This window comes from Manis pentadactyla, chromosome 12, assembly GCF_030020395.1.
Source record: "Manis pentadactyla isolate mManPen7 chromosome 12, mManPen7.hap1, whole genome shotgun sequence".
NCBI classification, from domain to species: domain Eukaryota; kingdom Metazoa; phylum Chordata; class Mammalia; order Pholidota; family Manidae; genus Manis; species Manis pentadactyla.
Window position 1 is genome coordinate 14,784,108 of NC_080030.1, and position 17,478 is coordinate 14,801,585.

General features: G+C 51.2%; 1 protein-coding gene across 2 annotated transcripts in view; it reads left to right on the plus strand.

Moving 5' to 3' along the window:
* The window catches only part of OLFM2 (olfactomedin 2), a 44,847-nt gene that overhangs the window by 3,371 nt on the left and 23,998 nt on the right, over window positions 1-17,478 (plus strand). Inside the window, exon 1 of one of the 2 annotated variants that reach the window (XM_036903640.2) lies at window positions 7,142-7,442. The exons of the other annotated variant lie outside the window; for it this stretch is intronic. Within the exon in view, the coding sequence (XP_036759535.2) occupies window positions 7,308-7,442 (135 nt within the window). The 5' untranslated portion in view covers window positions 7,142-7,307. Of the gene's footprint in view, window positions 1-7,141; window positions 7,443-17,478 lie in introns of those variants that run through there. 2 annotated transcript variants of the gene reach the window in all.

The window sequence follows — 17,478 nt, forward strand, 5'->3', positions numbered from 1 at the left end:
ATCTGGGGGACAGTGGTCTTTGTTTCATATCCAACAGAGCCTCATACACAGTCTGTGCCTTAAACTCCACCAATCTAGGTGCCACTATTTGGTGTAAGGTGCTGTTCTCCTGGGCTCCTTAGAAAATGTGAATGTCCCCGGCGGAAGGAAGGAAAAGGAAAATCATGAGGACTCCCAGAAAATGAGTGAATCCCACGTTTTCTTCCCGGGGACCAGCGGGGTTCGGGCTGGGCCACGATGAAGGGGCGGGGGCGCCACCTAGGGGTGGAATGAGGTTTGTGCAGAGACTGTACTTGTCCGTGTGACTACGGTCAAGGTGCTGGGGGGATGTCGCTGAGTGTGTGTCAGGGGGAGGCAGGTGAGGCACTGGCCTCGGATGCCAAATTGAAGGGGATTCCAAACGAAAAAAACCCACACCTCAAACCCCTCAAAAACCAAGATAAATAATATTTTAAGGAAATCAAAGTTAATGCAGAAATTCTATGATGAACAAAATATCAAAATGTTAAATAAAGACAGGATCCAACCCTGCACATGAGCGACATCACTGGCCTCCCTCTGACCCTGGCCCTGTAGGAGTGTGTCTGTAGTGTCCATGGGTGTGTGTGTGTTTAGGGACCGTGTACGTAGCATTGGCCAAGCTGGGTGTGCAGGGATGTGTGTGTGCCATAATCACATCTGGGTGTGTGTGTGTGCATAGTGACTCTGAGTCCATTATCAGTCGACCATGCGTGTGTGTGTGGATTTCCCGGGACCCCAGCATCTGGTGTGGGCAGTGACTTTGTTTCCCCAGAATTCCGTGGCAGGCAGTAACTGGTTTCAGTGTATTCACACGGTCATGTATTCATTTAGAAAACATTCACTGCTTATATCAGACACCGAGGGCTGGGGGACGGTGTGAGCTTTCAAGGGATGGGTGGACGATTCTCTGAAGTTGAGTCTGGCTGTGCTCTGGAGAAGGGAGTCACTACAGCAGGAGCATTTGTCCCCACTTTTCTGGAACTCTTGTCTAGAACACTGACATGCCTTCACACCAAGGGGAAGCCAGTAGTATGTCTCCCGACTTCATCTACCCGAGCTCAGTCACAAACCAAGGAGAAACCAGAAAGAACAGAGAGGAGTCAGAACAGATTGCTTTTGGAGCCCCTGGGGAATCTCAGCAGCGCCTGTTAACTCTGACTTTATGCAGGGTTCTAACAGTCCTGCACCGTGAGCATATCAGCGCTGCTTAGCAGATGAGAAGACGGGATCACAGTGTGCGAGCGAAATACCCAAGAGGCAGGCGCAGTTGAAGCCACTCAATGAAATGGCAAATAGCTCCTCACCTCTTAGCCATGTTGTTAGTCCCTGACTTTTTCATCTGAGCCCATCCTAATGGTGTGATGTGATCTCTCACTGTGGTTTTGATGTTGTAACTTCAGGGAAAGGAAATCCCGGGGCAAAATACCTCTAAAACCGAAATCAGTCAAAGGGAGAAATAAAGTTTAAAACCCATTTATTGCTTACAAACTGCGGTCTTGGCTGTTTCTCTCTCCCGCTCTGGCAGAAGCAAGCACGACCTCCCCAATAACCTCTCAGGTTCAGATAAGCCCTCGGTTGCCCATTGATATGGAGATGGACTATTACTCTCCACCCCTAAGAATGCCTGTTGATATGTAGGTGCACTAAAGCCCAGTGAGATAGTCTGGAAATATTACAGTTTTACCCACAGATGTGCAAAGAGCTGGTGATGTTGAACCTTTCATGTGTTTACTGATCATTGTCTAACTTCTTTGGAGAAACATCTAGAGAAGTCTTTTGTCTGTTTTTAAAACTGGGTTGTTTGTTTTTTCTGTTGTTGAAATAGGTGATTTTAAAGCCGGGAATGAGACAGGGTTGGATCTGTGTGACGGGCAGATCCTCTGGCAATCCCCAGGAAGGCTGAGTGGAGTCGAGGCATGAAGACAGAATTATCTCAGGGGCTGACAAGGTCTGAGGCAAATTGGTAGCAGCCAGAAGCACAGTGGGATCAACATTTGGGGGTAGAGGGAGGGGATGCCTCCTTGTCTGGTGTCTGAGGCCCTTCACGGAGCCTGTTGTCTTCTTGACCTCCTCCTGGAATTTTGAGGCAAGAAAACAGATGACAGGAGGAAAGATGGGGCTGAGAGACTTCCAGGGACATGGGAGGGAGACGTGTTTCTGCACCCTTTCCAAACGCTTGTGGAAACCACGAGAAGAACAAATAGCAGGCACAGGCTGGAATGAACGCCATTTGTGTTGTGAGAGATGCAAAGCTGTGCATGTACAGACATGGATTCATGCTTTTCTTAGGTGTGAATGAAATACCACAGGGCCGAGATGGCCCAGTTGACAGAGGCCACTTGGCTTATTGCAAAGCAGACTAAGTTTTGCTTGGCTTGTGCTTTCTAGCTTTTCCACTGGAAATTCCATCGTTTTTACCTGTTGCACATCAGAGGTGGAACTTATATTTTATGCTCAATACTTTATTTTGCATGTTTGAGTAAACCTTCTTTTTGATGTGAAACAGATCTGTAGTGAAGTGTGCAGATCACAGAGGTGCAGCTTGATTCATTGTTGTGACGTGGTACAGTGTTGCCAGCAGTGAAGCCCCCTCATGGGTCTGTCTAGTTGCCATTGCCCGCTGAGAGTGACCGCTAGGCTTCTGTCAGCACACACTGGTTTGGCCTGCCTTTGAACTGAATGAAGTCATTAAGTATGTAGCTTTTGGTGACAGCGTCCTTTGTGGAATATTATGTTTTTAAGATTCCCCCATGTTACTGTGTGGCTTTCATTGCTGTATGGTGTTCCATGGTGCGAATGTACCATAATATCCATTCTCTTTCTGATTCTGGGTGGGCACTCGGGTTGAAATTTGTGGCTGACACAAAGTGCTGATATAAATTCTCAGACCGTCTTTTGCAAATGTGTGTTTGCATTTCTGTCAGTTTTATACGTACAGTAGATTCACTTTATTCGCGATACCATGTTCCCTAAATGCCCTGGGAATGCTGAATTGGTGAGTATGAGTCATTGCACTGAATCATCGCAGGGTTAGATTCCTGCTGGCCTGTGGTCACAGTTTTGTTCATGGAACAACATGCAACCTCATTTTATGTGTACTTCTGTTAAAAACAGTTTACTTAATAGGTATTGTTGATTCATTAGCACCAAACTCCTGGTCAAAAGCCCCACAACTCATGCCTGGAGGAAGCTTATCGAGGAGACGTATTTTTTCTGGATGCCTGCTTGTGTTTAGAAACACGAGGCAGCATTTAGCACTAGGTGTGGGGGCCACTGAAAAGAGTGAAATCGCTAATGAAGCACATGAACGGGAAGATTTTGGCATTAAATAGGCTATGGAAAAGACACTCATTTACAGTTACAAGAGCTGAAACAAGGCAGAATGTGGCCGTGTCAGACCTAAGTTGGAAACCTGTGTATTGGTCACTCAATTTTTTTGCCACTCTGCATATATCCATGAATGGCCACAAAAGCCCCGTGAGTGTTGATTTTGGGGTCACAGATGAATTATAGTGAGTCAGTAAGTTTGACAATATGGAGTCCACAAACAATGAGACTCAACTATCTACACCTAGGAGTAGAATTGCTGAGTTGTAGGAGAGAAATGTATTGAGTTTTAGGAGATAATTACTGAACAGTCTTTCAGGTTCCAAAGATTCTTCATTCTTCAAAGATTTTAACCAATTTATTCTTCCACTACTCGGAACATTCCAGTTGCTTCACATCATTGCCAACACTTGGTGTTGTCTTTCTTTTTCACTTTAGATCTTTTGATGGGTGTGGAGTGGTAGCACATTTTGGATTTAATTGACAGTTGCTGATGACCAATAATATTAAATACCTTTTCACATGTCTATTAACCCCTTATGTATTCCCTTTGTGAAATGCCTATTCAAGTCTTTTGCCTATTTTTCTGTTAGGGTCTCTGCCTTTTTCTGATTGATTTGTAGGAGTGTGTGTGTGTGTGTATGGTGTGTATCCAGATTTTATATCTATCTATCCATATATTATATAAATTAAAATTAGGATATGGTTCTTTTTTGGACATAAGGATTTTAAATAGCTTCTCCTACTCTGTGGCTTGTCATTTCATTCTCTTAATGGTGTCTTTGATCAATAGAGTTTTTAAATTTTAATGTAGTTTAAATAATTTTTTTCTTTCAAGGTTAGTGTTTGTTAGCGTCCTGTTTTAGAAATCTTTGCCTATCCCAGAGTAACGAAGATATTCTTCTGAACTTTCTCCTAGATGTATTGTTTACCTTTCACATTTAGAGGTACGACCCATCTGGAATTGATTATTATATATGATGTGAAGTAGGGATCACATTCATTTTTTCCCTATGAATAGGCCCAGCTGACCCAGCACCATGGAGACTCTGGAGCCGACTGTTTGGGATAGAAATCCAGGGGCCTTTAGGAAAGTTTCTTAGTATCTGTGTGCCATTGTCAGAACACAGCACACCTTCCACCCCAAGTGGATAACAAACTTTGGATAAACTGTGGTACATCCATACAATTGAATGTCCTTCAGCAAGCAGAGAGAGGAGAAAAACTCTGGCTTCACCCTTCTTCCAGTCTTCCTCTAGTGCCTCCCATTGGATGAGCCCAAGGGGAAGCCAGGGTGCAAAGGAACCTAGGAAATGTAATTTTCTGGAGAAGGGCAGGGCATGGCTCTGACCCACACAATGATAGAGCAGAGATATAAATGAAGTAAAGGCATGCACCATGTGTAGATCTGTGGTAACAGTGTTCTGGATAGAGCTGACAGCAAGTGCAAAAGTCCTGAGGTAGGAGTGTTCCGGATGGAACCAGAATCCTGGGAGTGGGTGTGTGTCCAGGCACCCTATACAGAATGGGTCGGGCTGGGGACCTGGGACCAGGCTCTGGGAGATGTAGACATTTAGGGAGAAGGCAGGAGACATAACTGGTCAGCAAAAGAGGTAGAGGAAGAACTAGGAAAGGAGAAATGACTTTCAAGAAAAGAGGGCAATGATCCATGAAGACTTACCTGTGACAGTAACTGCATGAGGACTCAGGTGAGCACTAGCAAATTGGAAGCTTCCTGGTGCCTTGGGTGAGAAGAGTTTGGAAGCATGCAGGGGGTGGGAGGTGAGGAAGTGCAGATGTCTGTGTAGACCACTCCTTGGAGAAGCTGGATTGTAAAGAGCTAGGGCAGTTTCCTATAGCACCAATAGTGACAGAGTAAGAGTCATTGGGTTCCAGATTCTCTGAGCTGGGAGGTCTTGCAGTCCAGCGGTTTTAGAGTCTGAAATCAGGCAGACCTGGAAATTCTAGGCCCCCATTTGCCTGCTGGATTGCCTTGAGCTGGTTCTCTGAGCCTATCTTCTGAGCCATTTCTTCACTTCTAAATAGGGAAGTCACTGTACTTCTCATGGGAGTTTGTGTGCAGCCAGTGTTTTTACAAAATGTTCAGCAGTTACAAGACCAAGTGGAATACAAGCGCGAGGACACATAGCATTTTTGGAAGTTCATCAGTTGCAAATAACAATGGCAGCTACTATTTATGAAACACTTCCCATGTCTCAGACACCCTGCAAAGTACTTTACAAGCACATTACCCCCTACGCTCACCCAGTTCACTCTGTTCCAAGCACACTGGCTGTTCTTGAACACATGCTTCTGCCCCAGGACCTTTGCATTTCTTGTTCCATTCTCCTTGCCTGGAGCTCTTCCCTCACCTGTCTGAAGGGAGTGGCTCCCTTCCCTACCTTCTTCAGGTCTCTGTGCAAATGTCACTTTCCCCAACCACCATGATTAAAGTTACTCCCCTACTTAGTCTGTATGCCCCTTTCTCCCCATATCCCATGTGTTTTACTTTTTTCCCCTTGTTTCTTGTCTTTCTCCCCCTAAAACATTTTACTCCACAAAGGCGGGCTTTTTTGTCTGTTCACAGTGCCTGGGACCTAGCAGATGCTCATTAAATCTTTCGCTGGATTTTCAGGGCATCTGGGTCTTTACGTATATATATTAGGTACATGGACCCTCAAACCACCCACTTTGCAGATGAGGAAACTGAAGCAGAAAGTAGTCATTGTTGGAGGTCATGCAAGGCCGCAACCTGCCTCTCGGGGTTGTTAAGCACCGAAAAAAGGACATTTGAAGACAGGCGCCCCCAAGTTCAGCGCTTCTCCCGAGGCGAGCCCCCCGGTGAGCGGCGGCGGCCACGGCCGGGAAAGGCCTGAGTCATCGCCGCCTCCAGACGGCGGCGGCCGCGGGCTCAGGGCGACGGCGGCGGCGGCCGCGCGAGGTGATGCGGGGACGCCAGGAGGGGGCGTGAGTGCAGGGAAAACAGAAGAAATTAAAACCCGCCGGGCGAGCCTACCGGCCGCGTGGCCGCCCCTGCAGCCGGCTGGTGCGTGGGGGGCAGTGGGGGACGCTGCGCCGCCCCCTACCTCGAAGGGGGGCGCCCCGTAGCCCGGGGCCTGCAGGACGGCCCCCAGAGTCGGTTCCCCGCCTCCGCCCAAGTTCAAGTTGTGAGCGGGCACCCGCCTCGGATTTGCTGGCCACAGGCTGTCTCCGCCGTCCCGGGTTGTCGCGCCGCCCCCGGTGTAAGGCGACAGCCGCCCGCAGCCTAGGTGGCCCCATCACCGCACCTGCGTCCAGGCCTTCGCACCTCTGGCGCCCGGCCCGCCACTCTGGGCTTCCCTCGCCCCGAAACGACCGAGGGGTCCCCAGAGTGGAACCGGGGAAGCCCCTTCCCCACCGAAAAGGAGACCCTGGCCGCCCCACTGACGCGAGCGCGCCCGGGGTTCGCCCCCCACGCCCCCCCTGGCCTGCCCTCGCGGGGTTTGGAGAGCCAGGCTCGGTGTCCTGACCCCGGGTGTGCGGGCCCCGGAGGCCCCGGCCCCCTGCCAGGTCCGGGTGTCCGGGGTGGGGGCGTGGGGCGGCGCGCCGCGGGTGTCCGGGAATGCCTGGGGGGCGGCGGCGGGGCCACCGGCGGGGGCGGGGCCCGGGGCCCGGGCAGGCAGCCCGGGCGCCCCCCGCCCCCCGCCGGGCTCCGGGCCGGAGCCGTGACGTCACGCGGCTGGCAGTGCCCGGCGCGGAGGCGCGGGAGGGGGCGGGGGCCGAGCCGGCGCTTTATAAGCGGAGCCCGCCGGGCGCGCCGAGCCGCAGCCCGCGTCCCCGCGCCCCCGGCCGGCCCCGGCCCGGTCCCCCGCTCGCGCTCGCGCCCCCGGGGCGGCTGGGTGGCGAGGGACGGAGCACCAGGCGTCTGACGGGACGAGGGACGCGCGGCGGGCGGCCGCGGGGCATGAGGCGGGGACGCGATGTCGGTGCCGCTGCTCAAGATCGGGGCCGTGCTGAGCACCGTGGCCATGGTCACCAACTGGATGTCGCAGACGCTGCCCTCGCTCGTGGGGCTCAACGGCACCGTGTCCCGCGCGGGCGCCTCCGAGAAAATCGTGAGTGGCCGCCGCGCGGGGGGCGCTCCCGGGGGGCGTGGTGCCCGCGCCGCCGCAGCCCCCGGGGGGCCCCCGGCTCCCCGCGCGCCCGGCGTGGGGCGCCCGCCCGGGGCTGGGGCGGCGCGGACGCAGGAAGCCCGGGACCCCGGTCCCCTGGGCGCCGTGCGCTGTGGCTGTTGCCTGTATTATTATTGGTTCTCGGTGTCAGTGAGGGTGTCTGAGCGGCCACCACGTACTCGGCTCGCCCCAGCCCCGGTCGGAGGCGGCGAGGGCTGCGGAATTGAACCGGGTCCCGGCTGAGTGGGGCGGAGCAGGAGGGTAGGCTCCGTGACTCGGAAACACCCCGCCTCCGAATGGGGAGCCCCGGGACCCGGAGGGTCTCCACCCTCAGGATCTCTGTCTGGTTGTGTCTCGGTGTCTCTGAGTGGTCCCCTGTCTGTCTGAGTCTCTGTTTGCTTTGTCTGGTTTGCTTCTCTATTTGTCTCTCCCTGTCTCTATCTCTGTTGCACTGTCTCTGACTTTGTTTCTCTTTCTCTCCCCTGCACACTGCCCCGCGACCCCCAGCGTCTCCCTTCTTATTACCTACCTGGGAATATTTATCCCCAGAACTCAGCCTCCCTGGAGGCGGATGGGTCCCAGACCAGGGCAGGGGCCGCCCTCAGAAGCTCCAGGCTTGCCCCCTCCCCCGTCCCATCCTCTCCTCCGCTACCACCTTCATCCTCCGGCTTCCCGGCCACGGGAGCTTGGGGCGAGGGCGGGCAGGGGGAGTCTGTGGGGTCAGTAATGGTGGTCTTGGTGTCCTGGGAGAGGAGAAAAGGCATCCCCCGCTGCAAACTTCCCTCGGCCTCCTCCAGATGTACCCCTCCCCTCCCTCACCTTCCCCTCTTTAATCTGTTTTGCGGGACTCATCCCAATAAGTGGAATTGGGATGCCTGGGGCTCCCTTCCTGCTCATGTGTCCCCAACTTCCCCAGCTCACCGCTTAGCCCCCTGGGGCCTCCACACCACCTCTTTCTCTCCTCTCACTGAAAGGAAAGGGCTTTGCTGCCAAGGGTTGCAGGCAAGTGGGGGGGGGTTGCCACGCACTGTACCCAGGCGCTGTCCAGCCTGTGGGGGAAATGGCATTGGGCTTGGCACAGTCCAAATTCTCAGAGTGGAAGCCAGTGTGTGAAACAGTGTCTTTCCATGTGTCTGCACATGGAGTGATAGTATTTGAGTATGTCCTGGTGTGTTTGGTTACGCATGAGTTTCAGTGTGTGTATCGGGGAGGGTGTGCGTGAGTTGGGGGCATGAGAAAGTTCATGTGCTTTGCCTGCATGAGGGTCTGAGTGTGTCTTCCTGTGTGTGAGGGTGGGTCCCAGAATGTGGGTTGTGTCCCTGAGTGTGTCTGGGTGTGGATGTTCTAAGTGTGCATCTGCAGTCATACACCCCTGACTATGGGTTTGTGTGTGTTACATAATTGCATGTGCACATATGAGTTTGTATACATGATGCTGAGACAGTCTTCCTGCTATTGCCTTCTGAGGGGGGAGAGAGATGCTGTCTCATTGAAATCAGATACCAGATTCCCCTCCTCACCATCTAAGGAGTATAAAGTCTGTGCAAATGTGTGCATGTATTACGTGGAGCATATGGTGTACAGACAGCATATAGTATGTCTGGGGAATGTGTATGTAAGTATATAAGAGCATGTCTCAGAGTTGTGATTTTGTGTGTCTGCACAGATATGTACATGTGTGTGTGTTTTATGTACATATACTTATAGGCATGTAGAAGTGTGTGCATATATGTGCAAATGTGTATCCTTGGATGGTGTGTGTGCCTACTTGTATGCATGTGGTGGATTCCTGTGTGTACCATGTGTTTTCTGTAAGTTTGTGTGTGTGTGTGTGTGTGTGTGTGTGTGTGTGTGTGTGTACCCAAGTAGACATGGTCTCCACTCTGGCCTATTTGTAACTAATAGGACCTTGACCCAATGCTTCCATGAAATCAGCTGCTGAAAGCTAATAGTTCTCCCATTCCCAATGCCCACCCATCTGTCACTAAACTTGCCAGAAGGGCTATGTGGAGTGAGATGTCAAGGGACTCGGGGTAGGACCTGGGAGGGGACTGTAACATGAGGGTGCTCTAGAAAGCATCTTGGCAATCTGATAGACCTAGGTTGGGGTCGAGACTCACCCTGCTCTATGACTTTCTAACCGGGTCTATGACTTGTTCTTTACAATAGACTAATGACTTCAGCACTTTGAGCTGCAGTTTCCTCATATATAAAATGGGAATGATAATTCCTGCCTCACAGAATGTCGTGGGTAACAGATCTACCATCTGGCTTCCCGTCCATCTGTCTACCTATCTCCCTATCCATCTGTCTGTACACCCATCCATTCATCTCTTTATCCTTCCATCCATCACTCTCCTTCTCCACCTGTCTCTCCCTCCCTACTCATTGTCCATCATCTGTCTCTCCATCCATGTTTCCATCCACCCATCTCTTTATCCACACAGGCACCCATCCCTCCATCCATCCGTTAGCCATCATCCAACCATCTCTTCATCTGTCCTCTGTATATCCATCCTTCCATCCATCCATCCATCCGTCTGTTCACCCACCCATCCATCCATATTTTTCCAGCCATCCATTATCCATCATCTGTCCCTCCCTTTATCCTTCCATGCACCCATCATTCCACCCATCCATCTCTCTACCCACCCACAATTCCATAACTTTTGTTATTTCAACACAGCTTTGAGCACCTCCTCTGTGGCAAGCATGAATATGCTTGGAAGTCCCAGCTCAGTGCCTGACTTAGTAGATGCTGAGTTAGCAATAGCCCTCAGAGTCAAACATAGCTGGGTTTGAATTCTGGCCCTGCACTTTACTAGCACTATGACCTTAGGGAAATTATTGAATCTCTGTTCTGAAATCCTCATTAGCTAAGGAGAATTCAGAGTCCCCAATAGACCGTAAGATCCCTGAGGATGTCTGCGTCTGGCTCACTACTGAAATCTAAGGCCTGGTACATAGTAGGTCTACAAACACTAAACACTTATCAAGTGGCTGAACCAGCAATCACATCTTCATAAGGATTCATGGATTCTACTTTCAAATGGAAACAAATGGCTGGCTATGTAGTAGGCTGGGTATGTACGTAGAGGAGTTGCTCTGTTCACCATCATAGCCTGGGTATGGTGTAGAGGGGTTGCTGGGTATGTATGTAGAGGAGTTGCTTTGTTTACCATCATAGCCAAGCACATAGTAGGCATGGAATAAATATTTGTCAAGTTTTTAAATCAATAATCCACCTTCCTAAGGATTGGGGAGGACACATGGACGAGAAGACACATAGTAGGTGCTCATTAAGGAGTTGTAAGAAGGTGTAGAGCACCGACATGGGTATTCAAAAACCCAGATAGAATTTCCAGTCACAAGGCAGAAGACTGGACACAGGCATTTGACTTAATAAGGACTCAGCAGTACAATGGGGGTGAGCCCAGAACCTCTGGCCATTCCTCTCTCTGGCTTCCCCTCCCTGATCGGGTCCAGATAAGCTGCTTAGCATGCTAAGAGATTCTAAGAGATGGGGTTACAGACCATCTCTGGAAAGGAGGGGGGTGGAAGCTGCCACCGTTACGATCTTTGGCCGACTCTCAGCCATAAACCATCTCTGTGGGGTGGGAGCCTTCGGTGGACTGGCTTCCCCCCTGGGGGCCATAAATCCAAAACCAGACTACGAGCTGTCAGCCCCATTGCCAGTGCTGCCGTCATTGTGGAGCATACCATGAGTTACCTGCCTCTTACCTTGTGCTCTTGCCCTGCCCCCCACCCCTTTAAGGGCTAGCGGCAAGGAAGGGGAGATGGTGAAGGGATATTCTGTTTGGGGAGGACCCTTGAAGCAGGAAAAGGAAGGCACAGCACATCCCCTCCAGGCTCCTAAAGCTCTGCCCTAGAAGGGACCCAGATTACTTTGCCTGCCTTGTGTTGGTCAACGCAAGTCACGTGGCATGTCTAGCCTCAAAGAGGGTGAGGGTGTGGCCCTGCCACGAGCTGGACAGAGGAATGGCCAAATATTTGTAGTCAAACTCACCACTATAGCCAAGCACACAGTAGGCATGGAATAAATATTTGTCAAGTATCTAAATTAAATACTGCCCCACTTGGTTGATCCCTCCTTTTCTTATCCTAAGATACAAGAATTCTCCTAGAGGGTGTCTTCATTCTTTCATTCAGCCAACACATATTTATTGAACACCTACTATGTTCCATGCACTGTACTAGGTGCCAGGGATATAACAATGAACAAAAGACACATATCCATGTCCTCATGGAACTGATAGTCTAGGACAGGGATGGGGAGAAATAAGTAAGTAACAGATAAAGCTATGACCTTCCAGGTGGTAATACATGTGCTATAAAGAAGCACAGAGCAGAATAAAGGGAGTGGAGAGTGATGGTGGGACTGTTTGAGCTTGAGTGGCTCCTCTGAGGAGGTGACATTTGAGCAGAGATCTGAAGGAAGTAAGAGAGGGCTTGTATCTAGAGGAAGATAGTTGCCGGCAGAGGGAATAGCAGGTGCAAAGGCCCTGTGGTGGGAATATGCCTGAAATGTACTTGTGGCGCAACATGGTGAGTGTGGTCATAGGGATATTTCTAGAATATTGGGGGCAAAGAGGAGGGGCACTGAGACCATCTGGGGTTCAATGAAGGCTTCTTGGAGGTTTTGATGTCCACACTGAGGCTTACAGTCGAAGGAATTGACTGGGGAAGATGGAGTGAGTGAGAAAGAACACCATGGACAAATGCTGAGATAAGGGGAGCATCCTGGTGTGCACAGAGAAGTAGCAGGCAGTTCAGAATTGCTGGGGACTTACCTGCCAGGCTGGGAGGAGTGTGCAAGTGGCCAGAAGATTCCATGTCACAAGAGATTTGGTCTGACATGACAGTACTTCATTCTGAGTGTCAGCGGACAGGAGACTTGGAGGGGTTTGGAGCAGGAGAGGCATATGAGGCTGCCTGTTGCATTTTTCAAGAGACCTACTTATTAGAAATCCTTCCAGATTGTGAGTGTGCAAATTGCCTCCTTGCAACTTCTGCCCACCTCGCTTGGGTCAAATTGAAACTCCTTACCCTGGCCTAACTCATTAAGCCTCTGTTTCTTCACGCATAAAATGGGGATGATAGTAGAATGTTCCTTAGAGCGTTGCACTGAGCAGTGGGCCTGCCACGTGGAAGGTGCCTGTAAAGGTTTGAGCTATTACAGTTAATATCACTACATTAACTGTATATTAGTTATACATTGTCTGCCTGGGTCTTGGATCTTGGACCACTGTTCCATTTCTCAATACTCTTTGTGATCCTGCCTCTGGAACAGCTGCGCATGTGCTGTACCATCTGGGAAACACCCTGCCCCCAAGCCAACTCCTTCTCACCACACACTCAGGTCCCGGCCCAAATGTCCCCGCTGTTATTTGAACCTGTTCTATTTTCTGCCCAGTCCTCCTAATCGTCTGCAATCATCCCAGTAATTGTTTGTTTACTGCTGACACAATGGAGGTGCCCTGACAGCAAAAACGTTGCCCCTCTTGTCTATTTCAGTGGATTTCTCATTTCAGGCAGTAGGTATTTCCTAAATGGTATCAGTTCTTGCCCCTGGAGACCACTGCTCCTTTCTCCTCCCAGTGACCCCTCTGAGCCTTGAGGAGTATTTCTGTGACCCTCACAAGTCTTCTCCCATAGCTCAGAAGCATGTTTATTAAAGCCTTTTTCATGTCCTTGTTTCTCAACCCTTCTCTTTTTGAATGGATGTCCAACGAATGTGCACATTGTCAACATCCCAAGTAAAGGAATGGTCTTGCCACCAGAGAGCGGAGTCACCTCCAACAGCAATCTTTGAGCCCCTCTATGTGCAAAGTCCTGTGCTGGGGGCTGGGGGCTGGGGGCTGGGGATGCAGTAGTGGGCAAGGGAGACTTGATGTCTCCCCTCCAAAAGAGATGTAGTGACCGTGGAATTCTGCAAATGGCTATGTAATTATAGTTTCGTATGGGTCATAAATATGTGGAGCCATGAGCATGCATTTGGGAGAAGGTGATCCTGGAGGGCTTCCCTGAGGAGGTGACATTTGCCCTGAGATATGAAGGATGAATAAGAGTTGGACAAAGACAAGCTGGGGAGATGGAGGGAGAGAGACCAAGAGAACAGGGTGTGGTGGGAAGGCATCAGGATGGGACGGCAGGTGGTGTGTTTCAGGATTTGGTAAGATGGGCAGGAGCCTTAGCCTTGTCAGGTGTTGTTGACCATTGTCCTGGACCCAGTCCTCCCCAAGTTTGATGCCAATGTGCAGGAGCAGCTTGAGATTCCCCTTTCTCATATGGTCAGCACGCTGGACAGCAGTCAAGAGATGATGGTCTGGGCTTTGGGACCGTGGGAATGTGGCTAAAACTGGTGTCCCCGTCTCCTGGAGGGAAGCTCTGGTTTCTGCCTCTTGGTGCCTTTCATACCCCCTCGCTTCCGGCCCTGGGTGGCTGATGCCTCTTTGTGGAGCTCCAGCAGGGAGCAGGCACGGAGCTGAGCAAGGAAGAAAAAGCCGCCGTCTGGGGAAGGCCCAGGCACTTTGAGTGAGTTTGACGGGGATTCAGGTCTGTTTCCGTGTGGGAATGAAGAGGCTGCCACAGGGAGACCGAGAGGGCCGGGCTGGCTCACAGTCATGTCTCTCTGTGTCTCAGCCTTGATGCTTGTCTGTTTTTAAACTTGGCCTTTTGAGTCTCCCTCTCTGTCTCTGTCTCATTAACTGCCTTTGGTTCCCCTCTGTCCATTTTAACTGTGGATCTACAATACGTGGTAGTCAATAAATGTTTGTTGAGTGAGTATTGATGGTGATCTCTTGTCTGCCTGTGTCTCGATGTCTGCCTCTGTTTCTGCCTCTAGACCTCTTCTGTCTGGGTGTCTAGGTTTATGCCTGTTTGTCTGAGGGATCCTGTTTCCATAGTGCTGTAGTTACTGTATCTCACAGTCCAGGACGCTGACAGGGGGTTGGGAACAGCCCAGAATTCTCGGACCTGAGAGGACTCCTGACATAGAACCAGAACCTGTGCTGGGTGTTGGGTGGGGCCAGACCCACCCAACCGAGTTTAAAAACAGGTGTGTTTTTCCCGAAGCGTGGAAGGCCCTAGAAGAAGGCCCTCAGTGTCTGGCCTCCTGGGGATGCTGGGTATGGGGGCCGAGCTTTGGTGGGAGCCCAGGGTGAGGGGTGTGTGTGTGTGTCTGAGCTCCTGGTGACCCCTGCTCTTCACCCCCTGTTCCTCCTCCCCACAATTGCCCACAAGGGCATCCCTCTAGGACCCAGCCACCAGGTCCCAGCACTGGCTCCAAGATGGCACAGCTGTCTGGGCTGCAGCTGCAGAAGCTCATTTTGAACAAGGGAGATGATTGCAGGAGTGACTGGGGGAGGGAGGGAGAAGAGAGGGGAGCAAGGGCCAGAGGAATCAGGCTTGATTGTTGCTGCTGCCGCAGTGGGTGGCTTGCCCAGGAGATGGGGAGGCCACGTGAGGCGGGCAGAGGCAGAGGGAGGTCTGTCTGCCCAGCCGTGGGTCCATCTGCCCCCATTTCTAGCCCTCCCTGTCGTGAAGTTTCTCTGCCTGTATTTCTCCACCTTTGTTTCTGACTCTCAGCCAGGTTGCTCCATCTCCCTGGTGCCCATTGCTCAGCTCCCTGCCCTGTATCTCTCTCTGCTCTCTGCCCGATCTCTGTGTATCTCTGAGCCTCCCCGCCCATCCCGTGGTGCTGCCATCATTATCTGAAGCACCGCTGAGGTCCAAGCAGCCCTTTGGATTGCTCTTCCTTTCTTGCCACTTCTGCAATACTCAGCGGCAGGAAACAGAGAGACGGCAAATCCCCAAGAAATGATGGGATCGTGTCCTTCAATAAAGGAATATTTACAAAGATATCTCAATTAGGACTAATTAATTAAGTGAGCCACTTCTCCTGCCCTCTCTCCAACCCTGCAGTCCCACAGCCTCCTGGGAGAGAATGAGCCAATGACAGGATGGCAGAGTCTAGTGCTCAGATGGGGTCTCAATGTTTAATTTATAACTGCCTACTCCCTGCCGTCCCATCAGTCCGTCTGGAAGGGCCAGGTAGCCACACACGTGTAGACTCAGGGGCAGAGGCTGGAGATGTGCCAGCCCCCCAGAGCAGGCGGGGGCATGTGCCTGTGTGTTGAGCCTGCCCCTTGTGTCAGGGTGTGTCTTCGTGGCAGGCCCTCTCCTGCGTGTAAGGACAGTCCCATGGCCACTGGGCATGTCTGAGCCCTTGGGACAGGTTGGAGCAGGTCAGAGTGTGTCCCTCCTATGGGGAATGTCTGAGCATGGCCCACCTGAGCATGTTGGGGTGCAACGGTTGTGTGGCACATGGCAGAGCCTGCCATGGTAAGACTCCTATGCCATACTGTGAAGGTCTGCACGTGGAAATGAAGTATCTTTTCTCAAGGGCATGGAAAGGTGTATCTTGCAGGCCCCCCGGCAGGGATGGTGGGAGCACAGCAGTGTGTATAGCTTCCAGGAGAAGCTGCTCAGGTCCCCTGTGGTGATACTCTCTGAATTTCCCTAGCCCCTTCAACACTGAGGGGTCTCAATGTGATCTGTGTGTTGAGGAGGGTTGAGTTCCAACTCCTGATGTGCTCTTTGCTCCTCTGTCCTCTGTAGCTTCCCGCCCCCATGCATAGCTTCAAGGACCCACTTTCCCATTGCTACAGTCCTACCAGGTCCTCTGGGACTACTTCTCAATCTCACCTTTGCCTGCCCCTTCCCACCCTACACAGAGTTTACCAGTGCAGAGAGAAAATGTTGCTTCTCAAATTTTGCTTTCTAGTTATGCAGCCCTCAGTGTAATTAATGCTCAGCCTGGGATTGGGACCCTCAGGGGCCATGACCAAAAGGGGGATTGTCTTCACAGGAAAGCAGGTTTGATGTTGCAGCCTTTAGTGTAATGCCCACAAGGTAATGCAGCCTTCAGCATAAGGACAAATCTGGTGACGCAGCCCTTTGTGTGATGCCACGGTAGTGTTGGGGCTATAAACATACCTGGAAATGTGTCTGATTCTGGAGGCAGGCACCGGCTGGGATATTTAGCGCAGTAAGAAGGCAGAGGAATTTGCTCATTCCAGTGAGTGCATTCTTTGGCTCTTCCAGGAGGCCAGGATTCCTTGACCCTGCTGGCTGAGGCTGGTTCCATTAGCCCTCTTAAGTGCCATGTGACCTCAGCAGGACACAAGGCTTATTAGGAAGGCAAAAATTCTGCAGGACTATCTCAGGACACTGCAATGCTAATGAGTTAGTCAGGGACTCCTAAGAGTACAGGTGACAGATTTTACACAAATGTCAATTCCTACCGAGAGGAGTGCAGGAATGTCACGGATACAGGCGGGTGGTCACAAATGGACGTAGAGAATTATACATGTAAAGACATGGACGTTCTTAAATGCACATGTGTGCAATGTGTTTGTGGCTTCTGGGTAGACACATATGTTTAACTGGCTGTCCAGAAGAGCACACAGTGGGCTGTGGGTATTGACAGGGAGGCACCCACCTGTGTATGGGCTCCCTGTGGCAGAGGTACCTGTGGGTATAGGCAGTGTGCATTCACATGCATGCCTGGAGAGTGACCCATGGGAACGAATTCTCAAGGAGAAAGGCAAATAGACATGAATATTTCCAGTGTCCCCATATAAAGAATTGTTAGACAGATTAACTTGTGGGCTCACGAAATGCACACAGGGTGTATGGGAATAGAGTGAATGTGTAAATGAATGGAGGGAATGTTCATGGCCATGTGCGACAGGGCAAGGTGCACATGTATTCACTCATCTGCCGATGACACTGGTATTTACCTGAGTTTACACAAATGTGCACCTATGTACGTGACTAGTCACAGATGGACTCAGATGTTGCACTTGTGTCTGGAGTGCTCAGGAGCCTGTGGATAAACACGGATATCCTCAGTCACGGAAGCCCTGTTACCCAATACCCACATGCCACTATCTGG